The sequence below is a fragment of the Neofelis nebulosa genome, chromosome 5 (genome assembly GCF_028018385.1).
Source record: "Neofelis nebulosa isolate mNeoNeb1 chromosome 5, mNeoNeb1.pri, whole genome shotgun sequence".
Lineage (NCBI taxonomy): Eukaryota > Metazoa > Chordata > Mammalia > Carnivora > Felidae > Neofelis > Neofelis nebulosa.
In genome coordinates, this window is record NC_080786.1 from 475,214 (window position 1) to 493,534 (window position 18,321).

Here is an 18,321-nt window from a genome sequence, read left to right on the forward strand (position 1 = left end):
GTTTCCTTCTCTGTGCAGAAGCTTTTCTGTTTCGTGTGGTCCCATTTGTTTGGTTTTGCTTTGTTTCCCTTGCCTTTGGAGTCAGATGCAAAAAAACTTTGCTAAGATTTATGTCAAGGAGATTACTGCTTATGTTTCCTTCTAGGCTTTATGGTTTCAGGTCTTAAAGTCAAGTCTTTAATCCATTTTGAGTTAATTTTTGTATATGGTGCAAAATAGTAATCCATATTCATTCTTTTGCATGTAGCTGGCCAGTTTTTCCAAAACTATTTACTGAAGAGACTGTCCTTCCCCCATTGTATGTCCTTACTTCCTTTATTGTAAATTAATTGACTATATATACTTGGGTCTATTTCCAGGCTGTCTATTCTGTTCCACTAATCTATGTGTGTTTTTATGCTAACACCATACTGTTTTGATTACTATAAGTTTATGGTATAGTTTGAAATCAGGGAGTGTGATACCTCTGGCTTTGTTCCTTTTTAAGACTGCTTTGGCTATTCAAGGTCTTTTGTGGTTCCATATACATTTTAGAAGTATTTTTTCTTGTTCTGTGGAAAATGCCATTGGAATTTTGATAGGGATTGCATCAAATCTGTGCATTGCTTCGGGTGGTATGGTCATTTTACCAATATTAATTCTTCCAATCCATGGGCACAGAATATCTTTCCATTTATTTGTGTCTTTAATTTCTTTCATCGATGTCTTATAGTTTTTTAAATTTTTTCAAATGTTTATCTTTGAGAGAGAGGGATAGACAGAACACGAATGCAGAGGGGCAGAGAGAGAGAGAGAGAGAGAGAGAGAGAGAGAGAGAGAGAAAATCCAAAGCAGGCTCCAGGCTCTGAGCCATCAGCATAGACCCCAACACAGGGCTTGAACTCATGAACCATGAGATCATGACCTAAGCCGAAGTTGGATGCTTGACCAACTGAGCCACTCAGGCACCCCAACGTCTTACGGTTTTCAGTGTAACCTATAGTTTTTTGTTAAATTTATTCATAGGTATTTTACTCTTTTTGATGTGCCCATAAATGGGATTTTTTGGATTTCTTTTGTTGATAGCTATTATTATACAGAAACACAACAGATTTTTGAATATTAACTTTGTGTCCTGAAACTTTACTGAATCCATTTATTAGTTCTAACAGCTTTTTGGTGGAGTCTTGAGGGTTTTCTATATATAATATCACGTCACCAGCAAATAGTGATGGTTTTACTTCTTCCTTTCCAATCTGGATATCTTTTATTTCTTTTTCTTGCCTAACTGTCCTTGTTAGGACTTCCAATGCTATGTCGAATAAAAGTAGGGACAGTGGGAATCCTTGTCTTGTTCTTGATCTCAGTGGAAAAGCTTTTAACCTTTCACTGTTGCATATGACATTAGCTGTGGGTTTGTCATATACAGTCTTGATTATGTTGAGGTACATTCTCTACCCACTTTGTTGAGTTTTTATCATCAATGGATGTTGAATTTTATCAATGCTTTTCTGTATCTATTGAGATGATCATACATTTTTATCTTTCATTTTGTTAATGTGGCATATCACATTGATTTGATTTGTGGATGTTGAATAATCCTTGTATCTGTGGAGTAAATCCCACTTGATCATGGTGCACGATCCTTTTCACGTACTGTCGAATTCCTAAGGTTGAATTTGATTTTGTTGAAGGTTTCTGCACCTGTGTTCATTAGGGATCTTGGCCTGTAATTTTTGTTTTTTTGTGGTATCTGTGTCTGGTTTTAGTATCAGGCCTTGTAAAGTGAGTTTGGAACTGTTTCCTCCTCTTCAGTTATTGGAAAAAGTTTGTGAAGGAGGGTAGGTGTTAAATCTTCTTTGAATGTCCGATAGAATTCACCAATGAAGTCCAGTGGTCCTGGACTTTAATTTTTGGGAGGTTTTTGATTGCTGATTCAATCTCCTTACTAGTAATTATAATCAGATTTTCTATTTCTTCATAATTCACTCTTGGAAAATTCTAAGTTTCTAGGAATTTATCTCTTTCTTCTAGGTTGTCCAAGTTTTTGGTCTATAATTCATAATTCATAGTGAACTATAGTTCATAGTATTTCTGTGGTATCAGTTATAACTTCTTTTTCACTTCTGATTTTATTTGAGTCCTGTTTTTGTTGTTGTTGTTTCTAAGTCTGGCCAAAAGTCTTGTAAATTTTATCTTTTCAAAGAACCAGCTCTTGGGTTCCACTGATCTTTTCTACTGTCTTTTTATTCTCTATTTCATTTATTCCATTCTGATATTTATTATTTCCTTCCTCCTACTAACTTTTGGCTTTATTCTTTTTCTAGTTCCTTCTGATGTACCATTAAATTGAGATTTCTCCTGTTTCTGGAGGTAGGCCTGCATGCTATCAACCTCCCTCTCAGAACTGCTTTTACTTCATCCTGTAGATTTTTGTATGCCATATTTCCGTTTTCATTGTGTCTAGGTATTTTTTTCTCTTTTGGTTTATTCTATGATCCACCAATTGTTCAGTAGCATGTTGTTTATTCTCCACATATTTGTGATTTTTCTGATTTTCCTCTTGTAATTTATTTCTAGTTTCATACAATAGTGGTATGCTAGATATGCTTGATATGCTTGATGGGATTTAAACCTTCTTGCATTTATTGAGACTTGCTTTGTGACCTAACACCTTATCTATTCTAGACAATATTCTGTGTGAACTTGAGAGGAATTTATATTCTGCTGCTTTTGGATGGAATGTTCCATATATATCTATTAAGTCCATCTGGTCTAAAATGTCATTTAAGGTTTATGTTTCCTTACTGATTTTCAGTTTTGTTTTTTTTTTAATTAAAAGGATATTTTTAAATATTTACTTACTTTTGAGAGAGAGAGAGAGAGAGAGCGAGCAGGAGTGGAGGGGGGGAGCAGAGAGAGGGAGATACAGAATCCGAAGCAGGCTCCAGGCTTTGAGCTGTCTGCAACAGAGCCCAATGTGGGGCTTGAACCCACAAACTGCGAGATCATGACCTGAGTGGAAGTCGGCTGTTTAACCAACTGAGCCACTCAGGTGCCCCTGATTTTCAGTTTTGATGACTGATGTAAGTAAGATGTTAAAGTCCCCTACTATTATTGTATAGTATATACAATTATATACTTTGACGCTCTTATGTTGGGTGCATACATATTTATAAATGTTATATTTTCTTGCTGGATTGACTACTTTATCATTATGTACTGCATCTCTTTGTCTTTAATTACACTCTCTTTTTTAAAGTCTATTTTGTTTCATACAAGTATAGCTGCACCAGCTTTTTGTTTCCATTTGCACTGAACATCTTTTTCCTTCCCTTTACTTTCAGCCTGCATGTGTTCTTACAGCTGAAATGAGTCTGGTAGGCTGTATATAGATGTTTTAGGAATTCAGTTTGAACATGTTACGTTTTATATGTCTAACTGGACATCCAAGTGGAAAAATCCAGTAGACAACTAGACATAAAGGTCTGCAGTTCAGAAAGTCCAGGCTGCAGTTATAAATTTGAGAGTCTTAGCACACAGATGGCATTTAATTCAATGAGGTTGCATGAGACCATTTAAAGAGCAAATCTACATAGGAAAGAAGAACACATCATGGTCTAGGCTCTAGGTCATTCTAATATGTAGAGGTCAGGGAGATCAGGAGACACCAGCAACATTAATTGGGAAGTTGCAGACAGAAAGGCAAAAAGTAAACCAGGCAAGTATGTTTGCCCTGAAAGTCAGGGTTTCACACTAAGGAAAGTGTGATCAACTGTGACAAATGATGATGGGTTAAGTAAGATTAAGACTGAGAAAATGTTCATTGGATTCGGCAACAAGGAGGTCAACCAGAGAGTTAAAGGATAATTCTGGTTGCAGTAAAGGCAAATATCTTTGGAATGGGTTCAAGAGAACTGGAGGAGAGAAACTAGAAATAGTGGGTATAGATATGTCTTTTGAGAAATAGGGTGACAGCTGGAAAAAAAAATGGGACTATGTAAAGGTTTTTGTTCTGTTTGAAAATGGGAAAACAACATGTTTATATACTGATGAGAATAATCCAACAATAAAAGAAGAATTATTGCAGTAATATTTTGAGAGAGGGAAGAGATGGACTTTAGCACTTAAGTGGAAGGAATATCCTTGGCTAAATCATCTATTGTAATTGAAGAGAAGCTGGAGTTTGGGGAGCAGATGCAGGTTAAGTGGCTAATGTTTTGGTAGGGAATCAGGATGTTCTTTTCCAGTTACTTCAGTTTTCTTGGAAAGTAGGAAACTAGGTTGTTAGCCACGAGGATGAAAGAGGAGGAATAATGAGAAAAAAGAAAGTATGAAATAGTTGCCTAGGAAGTCAAATGAATTATGCAAAAGGTCAGGACAATCATACACACTTTCTGGCAGAAAACAAGAACAAACTTTATATCCAAACTTTTCCCCATAACATATGCCAGTGGTATGTTCTGCCATCGCTCCAATATGCCTTCTGGATCTGTGGTTAAATAACTGCTGTGTGCATTCATAGCCCTTGAGCACTAGGATATTATTAAATTTTAAAGATCAAGTGATATTCAGAACTTTGTGTTTAATGAGGCAGAAAAATATGTAATAATTTAGAGACTTATGTAGGTTTGAGACCAACTTCAGGACACTAAAAAAAACAAACAAAAATAAATAAATAATAATTAAATACCTTATTTTCCCAGACAAGTGAAACTTGTAAATAGTGTGCTTATGCAAAGCATCAAACAATATACCCTTAGGAGCAGAATGATGCAATTCTTTTCCTCAATAAAAAGGCGTTACACTTGTCACCTGACCACACTGTTACGATGAATTTCTGTATTATAACTATTTAGACCAAGAAATAAGAAAATGCAGAAGATTCCCACAGTACCTTTTCATCCAAGTCTGAACTACTGACAGCATCGTTAAGATGAAATTCTGCATTACCACTGTTTAGACCAGGAAATAAGAAAATGCAAGAGTCTCTTGTACCTTTTCATCCAAGTCTGAACTTTTTATGTGTTCACTGAAGTCTCCCAGATTTTCACTTTCAGAGGTCTCATTAGTAATTTCCCCTAGGGAAATGTTTTCACCTTTGGAATCATGTTTTATCTCATTTGCTGAAAAGAAAGAATATTCAACTGTAGAAACTTCAAACAGTGAAATAACTAAGTTATTCAAAGATTGTTCTAAAAATGAGTTGGAATTCAGACTCTTTTAAAGTCCAATGTGACAAACATGAAGTAGTTTTCAGCAAACTATACAATTATTCCTCCCTCTTTCAAAATAACTCCATTATATTAGATATAAAAAGAATGGCACTAAGACAAACTGAGATATATCAAGATAAATTTAAGAATGTTTCTTGATTATGTCCAGTTATTTTAAATATGTTTTTAAAACTTTAAAGTACAATTAACTTTCAAAATATTTCCTGTGAAGACCCAGGTATTCAAACTTATGATTAACTGTAAATTACAAAAAATTATAAAAAGGATTCAGATTTAAAATGTGATAAAGTTTAAATACATACTTCCATTTGAAAATAATGCCACAAAATTTCTAAGGTCAATGATCCTCTCTTTTGTAGATAAAGCTGAACAAAGTTACTTACTAAATAATCAAATGGAAAATCTCTCAATCTCATCTGTCAACCAAGCAATAAAACTGAGGAAAACTGACAAACTATAAAACATGTTTTAACAAACTCTAAAATGAGAAGCTTCCTATTTTAATGAATTCATTTTGGCTAGGCCTGAATAGAGACACAAAATGATACTTCAATATACATATCTTGAAAACGTCAAATTTTACCTGCTGACAAGGAAGCACAGACCTCTGACTTCATCAATCCAGAATCCGGTACAGGAAGTTCTCTATTATAAAGCAAACAGAGCTTGAACATTATAAAGGATTCTACACAGATCCACTTCTCTAAACATTATATATTACCAGCTTTAGTAGCTGGTGAAGATCAGCTCAAGTTCTCCAAGGACAGAGTATTACAATGGAGGTTCAGAAACCCAGCACACCCAAGTAGATTCCTCATTTGGTTCTTTTAATCACACACATAAGCCACAACTGTTAGGGAGTGCTGCCATTCAAACTGCTACTCAGGGAGAACCCAATGACAGTTCTAACAGTTCTAAACTATTACACCCATACTAGAAGATGTTTAACTTCTACTCTGAAGTTTATGTATGTACAGCTTACTGCCAATGTAAAAAGGAAGACAGTTTGACAGCTGTTTGAATCTTTTTTTGTAGTCTCTAAAGACCACATATGGTCTAAAGGTTAAGGGTATAGAGATCAGAGTTAGATCAACCTAGGTTCAAATATTGTTCTGCCGCTTAACTATGTCAACTATGACAACATTATTTCTTTCAGTCTAACCATACCTGTAAAATGGGAATATCACCTATCCATGAGGTTATTGTGAGGATTAAATGAAGTGTTTTTAAAACCAACAGCATAGACTCAACAAATGAAAACTACATTTATATGAGCGACAAATGGCTAAACATTTCTCCATTTTTAAAAATTTAGAAATATATAAAAGAATAAAATATAATAAACGCCCATAATCCCACCATTTTTTTCATTTAATAAATTCATTTTATTAAACCCAGCCTACAGCTCTACAACCGCTCACTGGTTCAAGATTACTTCCTACTCAAGAAAGAGAAAAACTAAACAAAGTATTTTATACATCATTCTTTAAAGTCTTTGGAAAACAGGAAGTATTTGCTCCCTGACATAAGACCTAAAACAATTGGAAACATATAGTTTAAAGAATGGAAAAAATAATAATATGAACAGAAGGCTCATACAATTTGACATCATGAGCAGAACACATCCCCAATCCTGCCCATTCATATCTGAGAACTGTCATGTCCTTCTCTGAAATAAGAAAGAAATCAGGTATCATTCTTAACTCCTACCTATGATTAATCAATCAGATTAATCAATCTTCACTTCCTAAATCTCTCCCAAATCCACATCCACTTCTGTCTGAAGTCATCATGTCCTTTGGCCTCATTATTACAATCGCTCCCCGCCACACCAGAGCTACAATGATTTTTAAAATTTAAAAGTCCTTTGGTGAATCCCTATATGCTGTTAGGATAAAGTTCAAACTCACCATGACTTCCAGTTTATCTAGGATGGTCTGTTTAGTCCTGTTGTCTTGGCTTAAATTATTAAAAGCTCCTCACTTCACTCTCAAAAGTTTTGCAGTTCAGAAGACAGATTCTATGGTCATTCTATTTGTAAAGGATGTAATTTAATGACTGAGCTTTCTGCACATTTTGCAGCTTTATTTCTTGCCATATGAACCCTAAGCCATGGAACATTATCTCTGTTTCTCAGTTGTGACATGCCTTTCCCTGTGGGCCTTTATACAGGCTATTACTCCTATAACAAAATTCTATTTACTTTTCTTCACCAACTGGCTAATTCTTGGTAATTCCTTTAGTGTTCATCTTAAATACCATTTTGAAAGGAAGTCCTTAACATCTCACACTTCTATTATAGTTTACTGTACTTGCTTAAATATCTGCCTCTCTTGGTGGATCAAAAGCTTAGGGAGGACAAGGCCCAGATGTGTCTTGTTGCCTTCCATATATACTCAGCACCTGACATCTTCGTAGCCAGGCACCACAGGGAGACCCAAATGAAGATGCCTCTCTTCTGTCTAGGAACTCCCAGTATATGGGAGGCTCACATACAAGCAGACGTAATATACTGAGATAAGTGCCAAGAAAACTGCTAGAACAAATTCCTAGAATACCATCTCAGATGAGACTTGAAGGATAGCTGAATAAAAAGAAAGGGACTTGCAGATAAAGTAACATAATGCAAAAGGACTCAAGTACATGACATACTGTAGAAACCACGAGCTGCTTGCTGTGCGTATCTGTTATTACCCTTTTCCCCCCCTTCCCCCCACCCCCCAAAACCATATTTGTCAAAGACAGAATGGATGCAATCCACTAAAGAGCCTTAAAAAGACATGCCAAGCAATTTAGACTCTATCCTCAGGTGGGCAGAAAGCCACTGAAGCAATGTAAGCAGTCACTGGCAGATCAATTTCTATTACAGACTATCACTACGGAGGAGGATAAACAGAGAGTTCAGGGAGAATTAGCCAGGAGCTCATTACAATAATCTAGGAGAAAGATGAATAAGATAGCAGCAGTGAGAAATGAGAGGAAGGAAAAACTGTGAGAGATTAAAGTAAAAGCATGAATACAATTAAGTGTCTCAATAAATACACAAGAACTGAAGGATGTTTTTGCAGTTTCTAATTATCCTGAAAGTTACATTCTCACATAGGTATAGCTCCAGACACATAGGAGGTTATATCTGCAAACAAAACAAAAATCATAAACAGGCATATAGCAAGTATACTGCTTTAATTTCAATTTCAAAGTACTATACTAAAATAGTATTTTTAATATTGCTGGTATAGCTTATAAGCATGAGAAACTTTTTACTATGAAAAACTAGCTCACAGGAAGGTAAAATTGTACATGCTGCTCTTGTTAGAAGTAATTTAATTTTGTTTTGAAGATGAGAAACACAAAGAAATTAAACTCATCTAAACTAAAAAAAAATAATAAAGCAACACTGTAATGCACATAAAAATTTTACAGTTTTGTACTGCTGTAATGAAAAGGCACAGCTCTCCCTTGATGGAGTGGGAAGGTTCAAAAATGAAGGGGAGGACGAGGAAAGGAGAGAAACGAACAGACTTGAGTGAAGCTATAGAAGTACAGAGAAGCAAAAGAGATTTGAGCAACAAGGAGAGGGGAGTAAAAGAGGTTTCTGAAGAACGACACGGATTACATCAAGTTTATCCTCCAACCACAGCATTTTATAAGGGAGTGATGAAGTTTAATGGGTTCCACCCAGGACTTGTTTTTTTTGTGTTTTTTTTTTTTATAAAACAAAATTTAATACAAAATATGATACTACATCTCTTATAGTAGGGAAAATATTGTTTTTATAAATCTGTTTCACACACTCACAAGTATGTACTGGATTGTAATGCAAAATGTACCTTTGCTATGGGTAACTGACAAAAAATTGAGCAGGACTGCTCTAGAATTATTACTACCAGAACAAGTCTGAAAACTATGCCCAAGAAAAATTCAAAATGTTATTGCTTTCTTCTGAGATGTTAACTAGCTGACTTGAGGTCAGTGTTCACTTATTTACACATTCACATACTGCTTCTAAATAGGGCCGCTACAAATTTACTGAGGCAATTATTCTGTAGATAGCAGTGGCCAAAAGCAGAGAAATATTATAGTATCCAATTCATTGGGCCAGAGGTTGCCTGGCCTGATGCCCTGGTGTGAGGTGCTAGGTCTCTTGCTACTACAAATGAGTATTCCATAAAGTACAATATCATATATTCTGGCAAAGACAAAAAAAACAATGGTTTATGTGACCCAAAAGAGAAAAAAGTAAAAATAAGAATGACACTTCTTCAAACTGTCCCACCGCCACTTTAGAGAGGAAATGACGGAGAAAAGAGATCAAAAGTAGATTAATGTTCTGTGGCAATCTGTAGAGTAATCAAATTAAAGTCTTACAAATAACCAAAATGGCCCTGTTCTAGCAGGCTGTTTTGGGCTGAGGAGCAAACTTCAGAGCAAGCTACCCTGGGTTCAGATCCAGGCCTTACTAACTTACTAGCTGTGTGTCCTTTGGAAAATTAAACACTTTGATTCAATTTTAAGGAGGGCTAGTTTTGGAGAAACTGAACAGACATTTTTCCTAAGAAGACTCAGAGATGGCCAATGAACACATGAAAAGATGCTCAATACCACTAATCATCAGAAAGATGCAAATCAGAATCACTTCATACCTGTCAGAATGGCTAAAATAAGTAACACAAGAAATAACAAGTGTTAGTGAGGATGTGGAGAAAAAGGAACGCTTGTACAATGCTGGTGCAACCACTGTGGAAAATAGTATGGAGGTTCCTCAAAAAATTAAAAATAGAAGTACATTATGACTCAATAATTGTACTACTGAAAGAAAATGAAAATACCAATATATGCACCTCTATATTTACTGCAGCATTACTTACATTAGCCAAGATAAGGAAGCACCCTAAGTGTCCATCGATAGATGAATGGATAAAGATGTAGTGTATACACACAGGAATATTACATAGCACTAAAAAAAAAAAAAAAAAAAAAAAAAAAAGGAAGAGGTCATACTATTTGCAACAACATGGATGGACCTACAGGGTATTATGCTAAATGAAATCAGTCAGACTGAGGAAGACAAATACTATATGATTTCACTCATATGTGGAATCTAAAAAACAAATGAATAAACATAAAGCAGAATGAAACCTATAAAGAATGAACTGATGATTGCTACCGGGAAGGGAGGTATGGGAATGGAAAAAGTGGGTTAAGGAGAATAGGAGATACAGGATTCTAGTTATGGAGTGAAAAATTCATGGGAAGAAAAGGCACAACATAGGAAATATAGTCAATGATATTGTAATACTATTGTAAGGTGACAGATGGTAGTTAAACTTGTGGTGAGCACAGCATAAGGTACAGAGATAGTGAGTCACTACACTGTATACCTGAAACTAATACAACATTGTATGTCAACTGGACTTAAAAAAGAATTAAAATAAAAAGGGCCAGTTTCAACCTCAGAATTATTCTACTAAATAAAATAATGTAAGTGATGTATCTAGCACAGGGTAGACACCAAATATCAGTTCTGATAATTCAGTGTAAAATTTTGCACTATAGAGTGTCTCAGATATTCAGTGGAAAGGCAGAATGGAGCAACGTAAGCTTCTTAAAAGACAGGCTACAGAATCTAAATATACAAGGAGAGAAAGAATGTCTTCTGAATCATCTGAACAACCTTGGTGTCAGGCATTTTTCCCTCTAGAAGTTTGTGTTTATTATTACCAGCTCCAGAAGGTACAATGCTCTTTATGGATTTAAATCCAATTTGCAAAGGTGGTGTAACTGGTCCTCATTCATCACCGGCATTAGTCCTGTCCTGGTGACTTCAATTTCTGATGCTCAACTTTCCAACCATCTTAATCTGGCATCACCCTATTTATCCAGTTTTATTTCCCAGTACTCATCAACATCTATTTGCTTTAGAAAGAAAGGATTCACTGTCTTCATTTACATATATTCTAATCTAGATGCTTGAGGCACAGCCTACTATGACAGAAATTTAAAGTTTAATTCTCTCCCTTCCCTCAAAGTATGAGGGACTGGGCTTGCAAAGGTAAATGAGACATGGAAACTTCCTACTCTCAAGAAGTCCAACAGTTTAATAGGCAAGAGACATGTAAGCTATTACTATCATAACATCAGTGCCATAATTGTGATAGGAAAAGGTGCTATGGGAACAGAAAGGGCTCCTAACTCTGCCTGAGTCAGGAAATGCTTCATAATCTGCCCTCTACAACCATATTCATATTTACCTTTACCTTATGCCTATCTTTTCTTCATTAATTTTCTTCCCCCACCAATTTTTTTTCCTTCTTCCCCTTTATTAAATCTAAATCAATCCAAATTTCAAGGATCAGTACAAATTCTGACTTTTCCAAGATACCTTTTCATCCCTCTTTTCTAAACTACTAGTATTCTTAGTACTTGTTTATGTATTTTTGTTTCAGGCACATTGATTTTTCCTCCATACCTACACAGCAATTCCCTCGAATGCTTGGCAAATTCTTAAAATCTCAAGGATCCACTGTATAATATCACTCAACTTATATCTTAGAATATAATAAAATTGTGATTGAAGATAATCCTACGTTCTAGGTCAGCACTATTATAGACAATCTCAGGCTAATGTATTTACAGGCTAATTCAAAAGTTTTATCGTTGTCAAAAATTATGCATTACCAAGCTCATCAGTTCAAGTGTTAGTGGATTAGTTCCAATATGCTTCTGATAATTTGGGTTTTAAAATGAACTCTATCCATTGTAGAGATCAAAAATGAATAAGCATTCTAACATAACTTACACATCTTACAAATTCTCCCTCACCAAGTCTGAGAACACTTCCTCCAACAACTGAATCAATTCAGGTTTGACTATGTTTTAACAGTAAGAAGCAGTCCAGAGCTTCTGACAGTATCTGCCCTAACCCTCCCATACTTTTTTTTTTTAAATTATTTAAAAAAAACCTTTTGAGAGACAGAGTAAGAGTTGGGGAGGGGCAGAGAGAGAAAGGGAGACACAGAATCTGAAGCAAACTCCAGGCTCTGAGCTGTCAGCACAGCAGCACCTGATGCAGGGCTTGAACCCATGAACCACGAGATCATGACCTGAGCCGAAGTTGGCCACTTAACTGACTGAGCCAGTCAGACGCCCCCTAACCCTCCCATCCTTAAGTTCTGTTCCTGTAAAATACAAACATGGTCTAACAGGCTTCAACCTCTTAGTGTCTTAGAGGAAAAAGTACTATATGAACCAGCAACTGGTTGATAAAATTGGTTTTGGAAATTATATTTTAAGCTTCATTTAGTTCTAGAATCATTAACAACTTTGTGTCCAACTATTAGCAGACCCTCTGTTTATCATACCTCCATTTTTCCCCGTTAAGGTTGATTCTGACACTGTGGATGATTATAAAATGGGTATTTCTATTGCAGAAAAAATATTAAAATAACTACTGAGGGGACACCCGGGTGGCTCAGTTAGTTGAGTGTCTGACTCTTGATATCAGCTCAAGTCATGATCCCAGTGTCATGGGAATGAGCCACACATTCGGGTTTGCACTGAGCATGAAGCCTGCTTAAGATTTGCTCTCCCTCTCTCTCTCTTTCCTTGTCTCTCTCTCTCTCCCTCTGCCCCTTTCCCCGGCTCACACTTTCTCTAAAAAAGTAAAATCAAATTTAAAAAAATACAATACAATAAATAACAACTGAGGAAATTTTCAAGTTTACTTGAAGACCAAAATTTCAGAAGGAGATATGCAAAAAAAAAGCCAATAAAAGTATAATTGGCACTTTTGAAATAAAGGGAAATGAGGTTCAAAGACAATCAGAAAAATTATCTGAAGTAAATTTGATACTGCAAACCAAAATGGTTCACCTTGTCCAGGAAAAACTGACACATAATTACCAATCCCAAGACAGAAAGTAAGAGAAACAACTGATAGCTGATAGGAGGAAGACAAAGTGGAAAGGGAGAAGGAGGAGTGGGGGGAGGGCTAGGAGGAAAAGGCAGCAGTGGCAGTTGAGAGAGGAATGATGGGAGAATTAGGTTTGGCTTCAGACTTCACAACGAAGTCAGAAAGCAGGCTGGAATGACCATACAGTTGTAAAGAGGAAAAACATAAACTGGAAATTTTATACCCAATTTGCCTACACAATAGTTGTTCTTATGTATCCAAGATCTTAAAGAACACAGCAATCATGAACTCTTCTTGAAAAAAACTGCTCTGAAATCTATCCAACTAAGAAATGAATCAAAATAGCCAAAGCAGAGGAAAGTACAAAGAATAATGGTAGGGACTGAATCAATTTAAATATATAATTAAGAGAGTCTTTGGGAATTCAGATTACTGAAGAAAATGTAAATGACACAAAGCTTAGCAATATAAAACATTTTTTTAAAACACAAAAGTTGGGGGCAACACTGGTAGAAAAGCCAAAGTGTACAGTTATGCTCATCTTTCATGTTTGGAAAGCAAATGCTGCTGTCTGAAGTTAGAACATAATTTTTAAAAGTCATGATAAAATTCAAGCTATTAAATATTTCTTATTAACTTTAGAGAGACTTTTCGAAACTAATCTCTTGTGATACAGAAGTATATTGTTTCAGCAATCCCTTTAGTTTCATTTTAGTTCCCCTTCCCCTCAATCAAGAATAAATAAAATTAAATATTTTTACTAAAAAATAACAATATAATTTTTCTAAAATATGTCTATGCATATGCCTAAATAGATGTCTGAAACGATGACTACAAATTGTTAGCAATTGATTTGTTATTTTGGATGGCAGGATTACCCCCCTTTTACACTTTTAATGTAATGAACATGTATCACTTTTTTCAAAATCAGCCATTATTCTAAAAAAAAAGAATAGAAAACAAACTTCCTAACAATTCACATTTCCTTCTACCTTTGGTGGTAGCTTACTGTCAACATCTTATTAGCTAACGGAGATGTCTGCTCTATTTAAATGCAGGATTTGCTCTAATTTCCCTTTGTATTCCTCAAAAGAAGTGTGGTATACCAAGAGTTAAAATCACCTTCATTAACTACCTCCTTTTGAACCCTTACTCCTCACTCAGTGCCATGCTAAAACCAAAATCTCCTCTTTGATTTAACCCACACAATCCAGAAGCAAGTATCTTCCCCTTTAACAGATAAGGTAAAATAATTTGCCTAAAAGGTCCCATAGCTGATAGGCGGCAAGAAGATTAAAAACCGATAAAGACTATAAAGGTCAAGTTCTTAATCATTAAATTTTTTCTTTTTTTAGCACTAATTCTAAAGTAAGACAGGCCTCAGTTCATAGCCAGATTATGTTATTAGCAGTGTGACCCTAGACAAGTGACAACTTGTCATCTTTATTTTTCCATCTTTGAAATGGGCAAACTATCATCCTATCTCATTATACTGCTAAAAATACATAATAAAGCTTAGTCTTCCATTTGGCAAACAGAAAGTACTCTATTTGATAAGTTAAAAGCTCTTGAGGGGCGCCTGGGTGGCTCAGTCGGTTGGGCGACCGACTTCGGCTCAGGTCATGATCTCGCAGTTTGTGAGTTCCAGCCCCGCGTTGGGCTCTGTACTGACAGCTCGGAGCCTGGAGCATGCTTCGGATTCTGTGTCTCCCCCCCCTCTCTCTAACCCTCCCCTGCTCATGCTCTGTGTCTGTCTCTCAATAATAAATAAACATTAAAAAAAAAGTTCTTGGAACACTAAAAACATCAAGAATATATCACAAAAATAAGTAAAATGTATAAATACCAAAGAGATTTAAGTAATGTAACACTGAATCTTAGTGGAAAGGGTTTTCATGTTTCCTTTTGAGTCTGTTCACAAAACACTGCATTATTCAAGTGTTGTAACGTATAGATTAGAGCTTGAAGAATCATAAAAATTTAGTAAAATGTGACATAACATAAAATAAAATTTGGATCAACCAGAATAGATCAAATTCCTGAGCATGAAGGTTACTACTTGGTTCCATTTACAGTTGCCTTAGGCAAAATTGCCCTCTTTGGGGGCTAAACCATCATTTAAAACCATCACCTTAAAAGTAGAACCATGAGAAAAATTTTACGCCATTTTCTTCTGAAAAGTGGTTTAACTTTTGATTCTACTCTCAAGTCCTAAATATGTCAAATAAACCTTTCCAAGGTTTCTGTGTTCCTTGAAAAATGAATTTTTTATCTAATAAGGAAGACACAGAAAATGGGTTAAAATATACAGTACTGTTCTTAGTAACTTGGCTGAAATAAAAGTATATCTGCATATTTGTAATAATTTAAGAACATAGGAAAATAAATTTAATTGACTTTTGAAAGCATCGGTGTCAGAAATTTACAAATCACCATTTTAAATTCTGAACTGCTAATGTGCCCATAATATCCAAAATAGAATTGCTTTATTTTGACTCTAAATTTTAGCATAATGACATTTCCAGGTTTCAGCAGTAATGTGTTATATTACATTTAGTAAATAACTGTATTAAAAACATAATGGAGTTTCAATGATCACTGAATAAATCAGTGATACCTAAGAGCAGAAAGTGCTTTTGAAACCCCCCAACAATAATCTGCACCAAAAGGCATACTTTAACATGCATACCTCAAGTCATCGCTTGTTTCTTTTTTTTCTGGAAGTTCCACGTGCTTAGAGTCTGTTGATTGGTGCTCTTCAGCAACAATGGGATCCTGGCTTATCATAGGGACCTCTGAAGTAAATGAGAGCTCCCCTTCATTGGAGACCCCAAAGAGATCTGGGTCATCTTGAATGACATCAATTAAGAGGACATCATCTTCATATGCTTTCAGAATATCTGGAAACCCCATTTTAATTTCTGAAAAGTTCTTAGTCATTTCTCTACCACTAACTTCAGAGAAAACTGGTTTGAATGTTTCTTGTTTATTAGAGAAGGCACAACTTTTCTCCATACACCCAAGATCACAGGAAAAACTATTTCTTTCAATTGTGAGAGAAACAGCTTCCTTATTAGAAATAATATTGCCTGGTTCAGAGATGCAGTTAGATGGTTTAGTATCATTGCTTTCCTTTAAAAAGTTTGGAGAAATACCACAGGAATTCTCACACATGCATGAGTCAGAATCAGCTTGCACTGGAGTTACACTATTTTGTATACTCAAAGACTGAGGTCCTGATGTTACTGTGGAGACATTTTCTTTACTCCTACTTTGTCTTACCTCTGCTCCAGATAAATTGTCAAGAAGTTCTAGGGGACTATATGCATCTCTCTCTGATGACCTGGCATTTATTTCTTTTCTTTTTTCTGTTTTATTCTTAAGTAATGGAATTTTAAAATTAGTCAGTCTTCCTGTGTTCAATATTTTAACCAAGTCTGGAACCACAAGTGTTTGCTTAGCAATGCATGCTTTTCGATGAATCGTTTTGCCTAGAGAGTTATTTGCTTCCTGGCCATCCTGTGAAGCCACTGCCAAATTAAGTTTTGTTAAATTCCCTCTATCTTTTTTTTTACTTCCTGTTAAGTTTTGAGTCACATTAGTTAGTGGAGTATCTTCATCAGTATTAGAAACTACCTCTGACCCACTTCTGCTCCATTTCTCTGACTTCATCTTTTTACCATCATCAATCGTAGGTTCCTTTATAATCGTCAAAGTAGGCTCTACTGCAGAGACTGAAGACAAACAACTTAAATTAGAATTCAATTTTTCTTTGCTTGAAGATTCACCATTTGTTTTTGTTATGGTACTCTGTAATGATAATTTAGAATCAATTAAGTGAGTTTGATTTGTTTGGTGTTTAACAAAATCATCTTGCCTAAAACTTTGCTGAGATCCAGGAAGAAAGTTATTTGAATCTGGCAAGGAAGACTTTTTCCAACACTGGGCAGATATTCTAGCACATGAATAACAAGGCCAAGTTCTTTTACCAGTCATCGGTATTGTTCTGTGACAGCCTGACTTCGATTCTTCAGCTTCATTTCTCAAGTCTTCCCGTGAAGATCTCTTTTCAGTAAGATGGCAATCACTAGATAATTTCACTACTGAGCTTTGCATTGACTTAAAATACTCTTCCGGCTCCATGCCTTTAAATCCTAAGGGCTCTGAAGTGTTCTTTGTTTCTTCTTCCACAAGTGGCTCAAGGGTTTTCTGAAACATAGCATTTACATGATGTTCAGGACTTGTTTTTTTTCCTATTTCTGGAAGACTTAATAAATGATCCATTGGGGAGAGTGTATTATGGTTTACTTTTCTCAAAACTTTTAAAGGACTTTTTTTAGCCTCTAAAGTCTCTGCTCCTTTGCCCTCAGCACCTGTTTGGTTGTCTTGTAACACCAATTCAGATTTGTTATACACATTACAGCAGTTCATCTCAATAACCATTTCATCTCCTTTTTCAGACACTTTCATCCTTTTCCTGGGTTTTCTCCTAATATTGTTCTCCTCTATTGAATATTTATTTTTTTCATTTTGAAGGCAGGAAAGCAAGCCATTAATTTTACTTTGGTGTAAATCAGCTTCTTCAAATAATAACCTATTTACTCCCATTAAGTGTTCTTCAGTCTGTAAGAGCTGGGGAATATTATTTGTGTCACTCTTATCTGCAAGACTCCTGAGGTTTTCTTTCTTTAACTTCGAGGAATTTTCTGGAACATGCATACATCCACCATCAGGTTTATATGCAAGGTTATTTCCATCATTACAACCCTTGGAATGGGGGAAAAAATTGTAATCATGTAATTTTAAAATGGAATTATTTTCTACTCCAGGTGACAAGCTGTTACAAGAATATTTTGGAGTATTCTTGTACAGTTCATCTTGGAATTCAACCTTAATATTTTGTGTAGCCTTATCGTCAGTTATTTTGAGAGGGGGGCTCTCTAAGCTTTTAAGTTTTTTCATTTGAATTCTTCTTTTAATACCTTCTACCAAACTCTCCTTACCCAAAGACTGCAAGAAAGCCATACTTTGAACTTCACTGCACTCCACTGTTTGGAAAGATTCCAAACTGGTTAATGATTCCTTTCTTACCAGGTCAATCCCTGGCTGTGGATCATCACTTGAAGCTTCAGTGACTTTTCTTTTTTCCTTGGCTGATCAAAACAACAAAACATACCAGAAAAGATTTTTATA

At 35.5% G+C, this 18,321-nt stretch overlaps 1 protein-coding gene across 7 annotated transcripts in view; it reads right to left on the minus strand.

Annotated features, from left to right (window-relative positions):
* Positions 1-18,321, minus strand: part of TOPAZ1 (testis and ovary specific TOPAZ 1) — a 99,925-nt gene that overhangs the window by 80,732 nt on the left and 872 nt on the right. For 3 of the 7 annotated variants that reach the window (XM_058729191.1, XM_058729193.1, XM_058729190.1), the window contains exons 2-5: positions 18,220-18,281; positions 15,818-17,895; positions 5,800-5,861; positions 4,978-5,105 (exon numbers count right to left, since the gene is read on the minus strand). In XM_058729191.1, the coding sequence (XP_058585174.1) occupies positions 4,978-5,105; positions 5,800-5,861; positions 15,818-17,895; positions 18,220-18,281 (2,330 nt within the window). Of the gene's footprint in view, positions 1-4,977; positions 5,106-5,799; positions 5,862-15,817; positions 18,282-18,321 lie in introns of all 7 variants that reach the window. The other 4 variants (XM_058729195.1, XM_058729194.1, XM_058729189.1 and 1 more) reach the window with 2 other exon arrangements.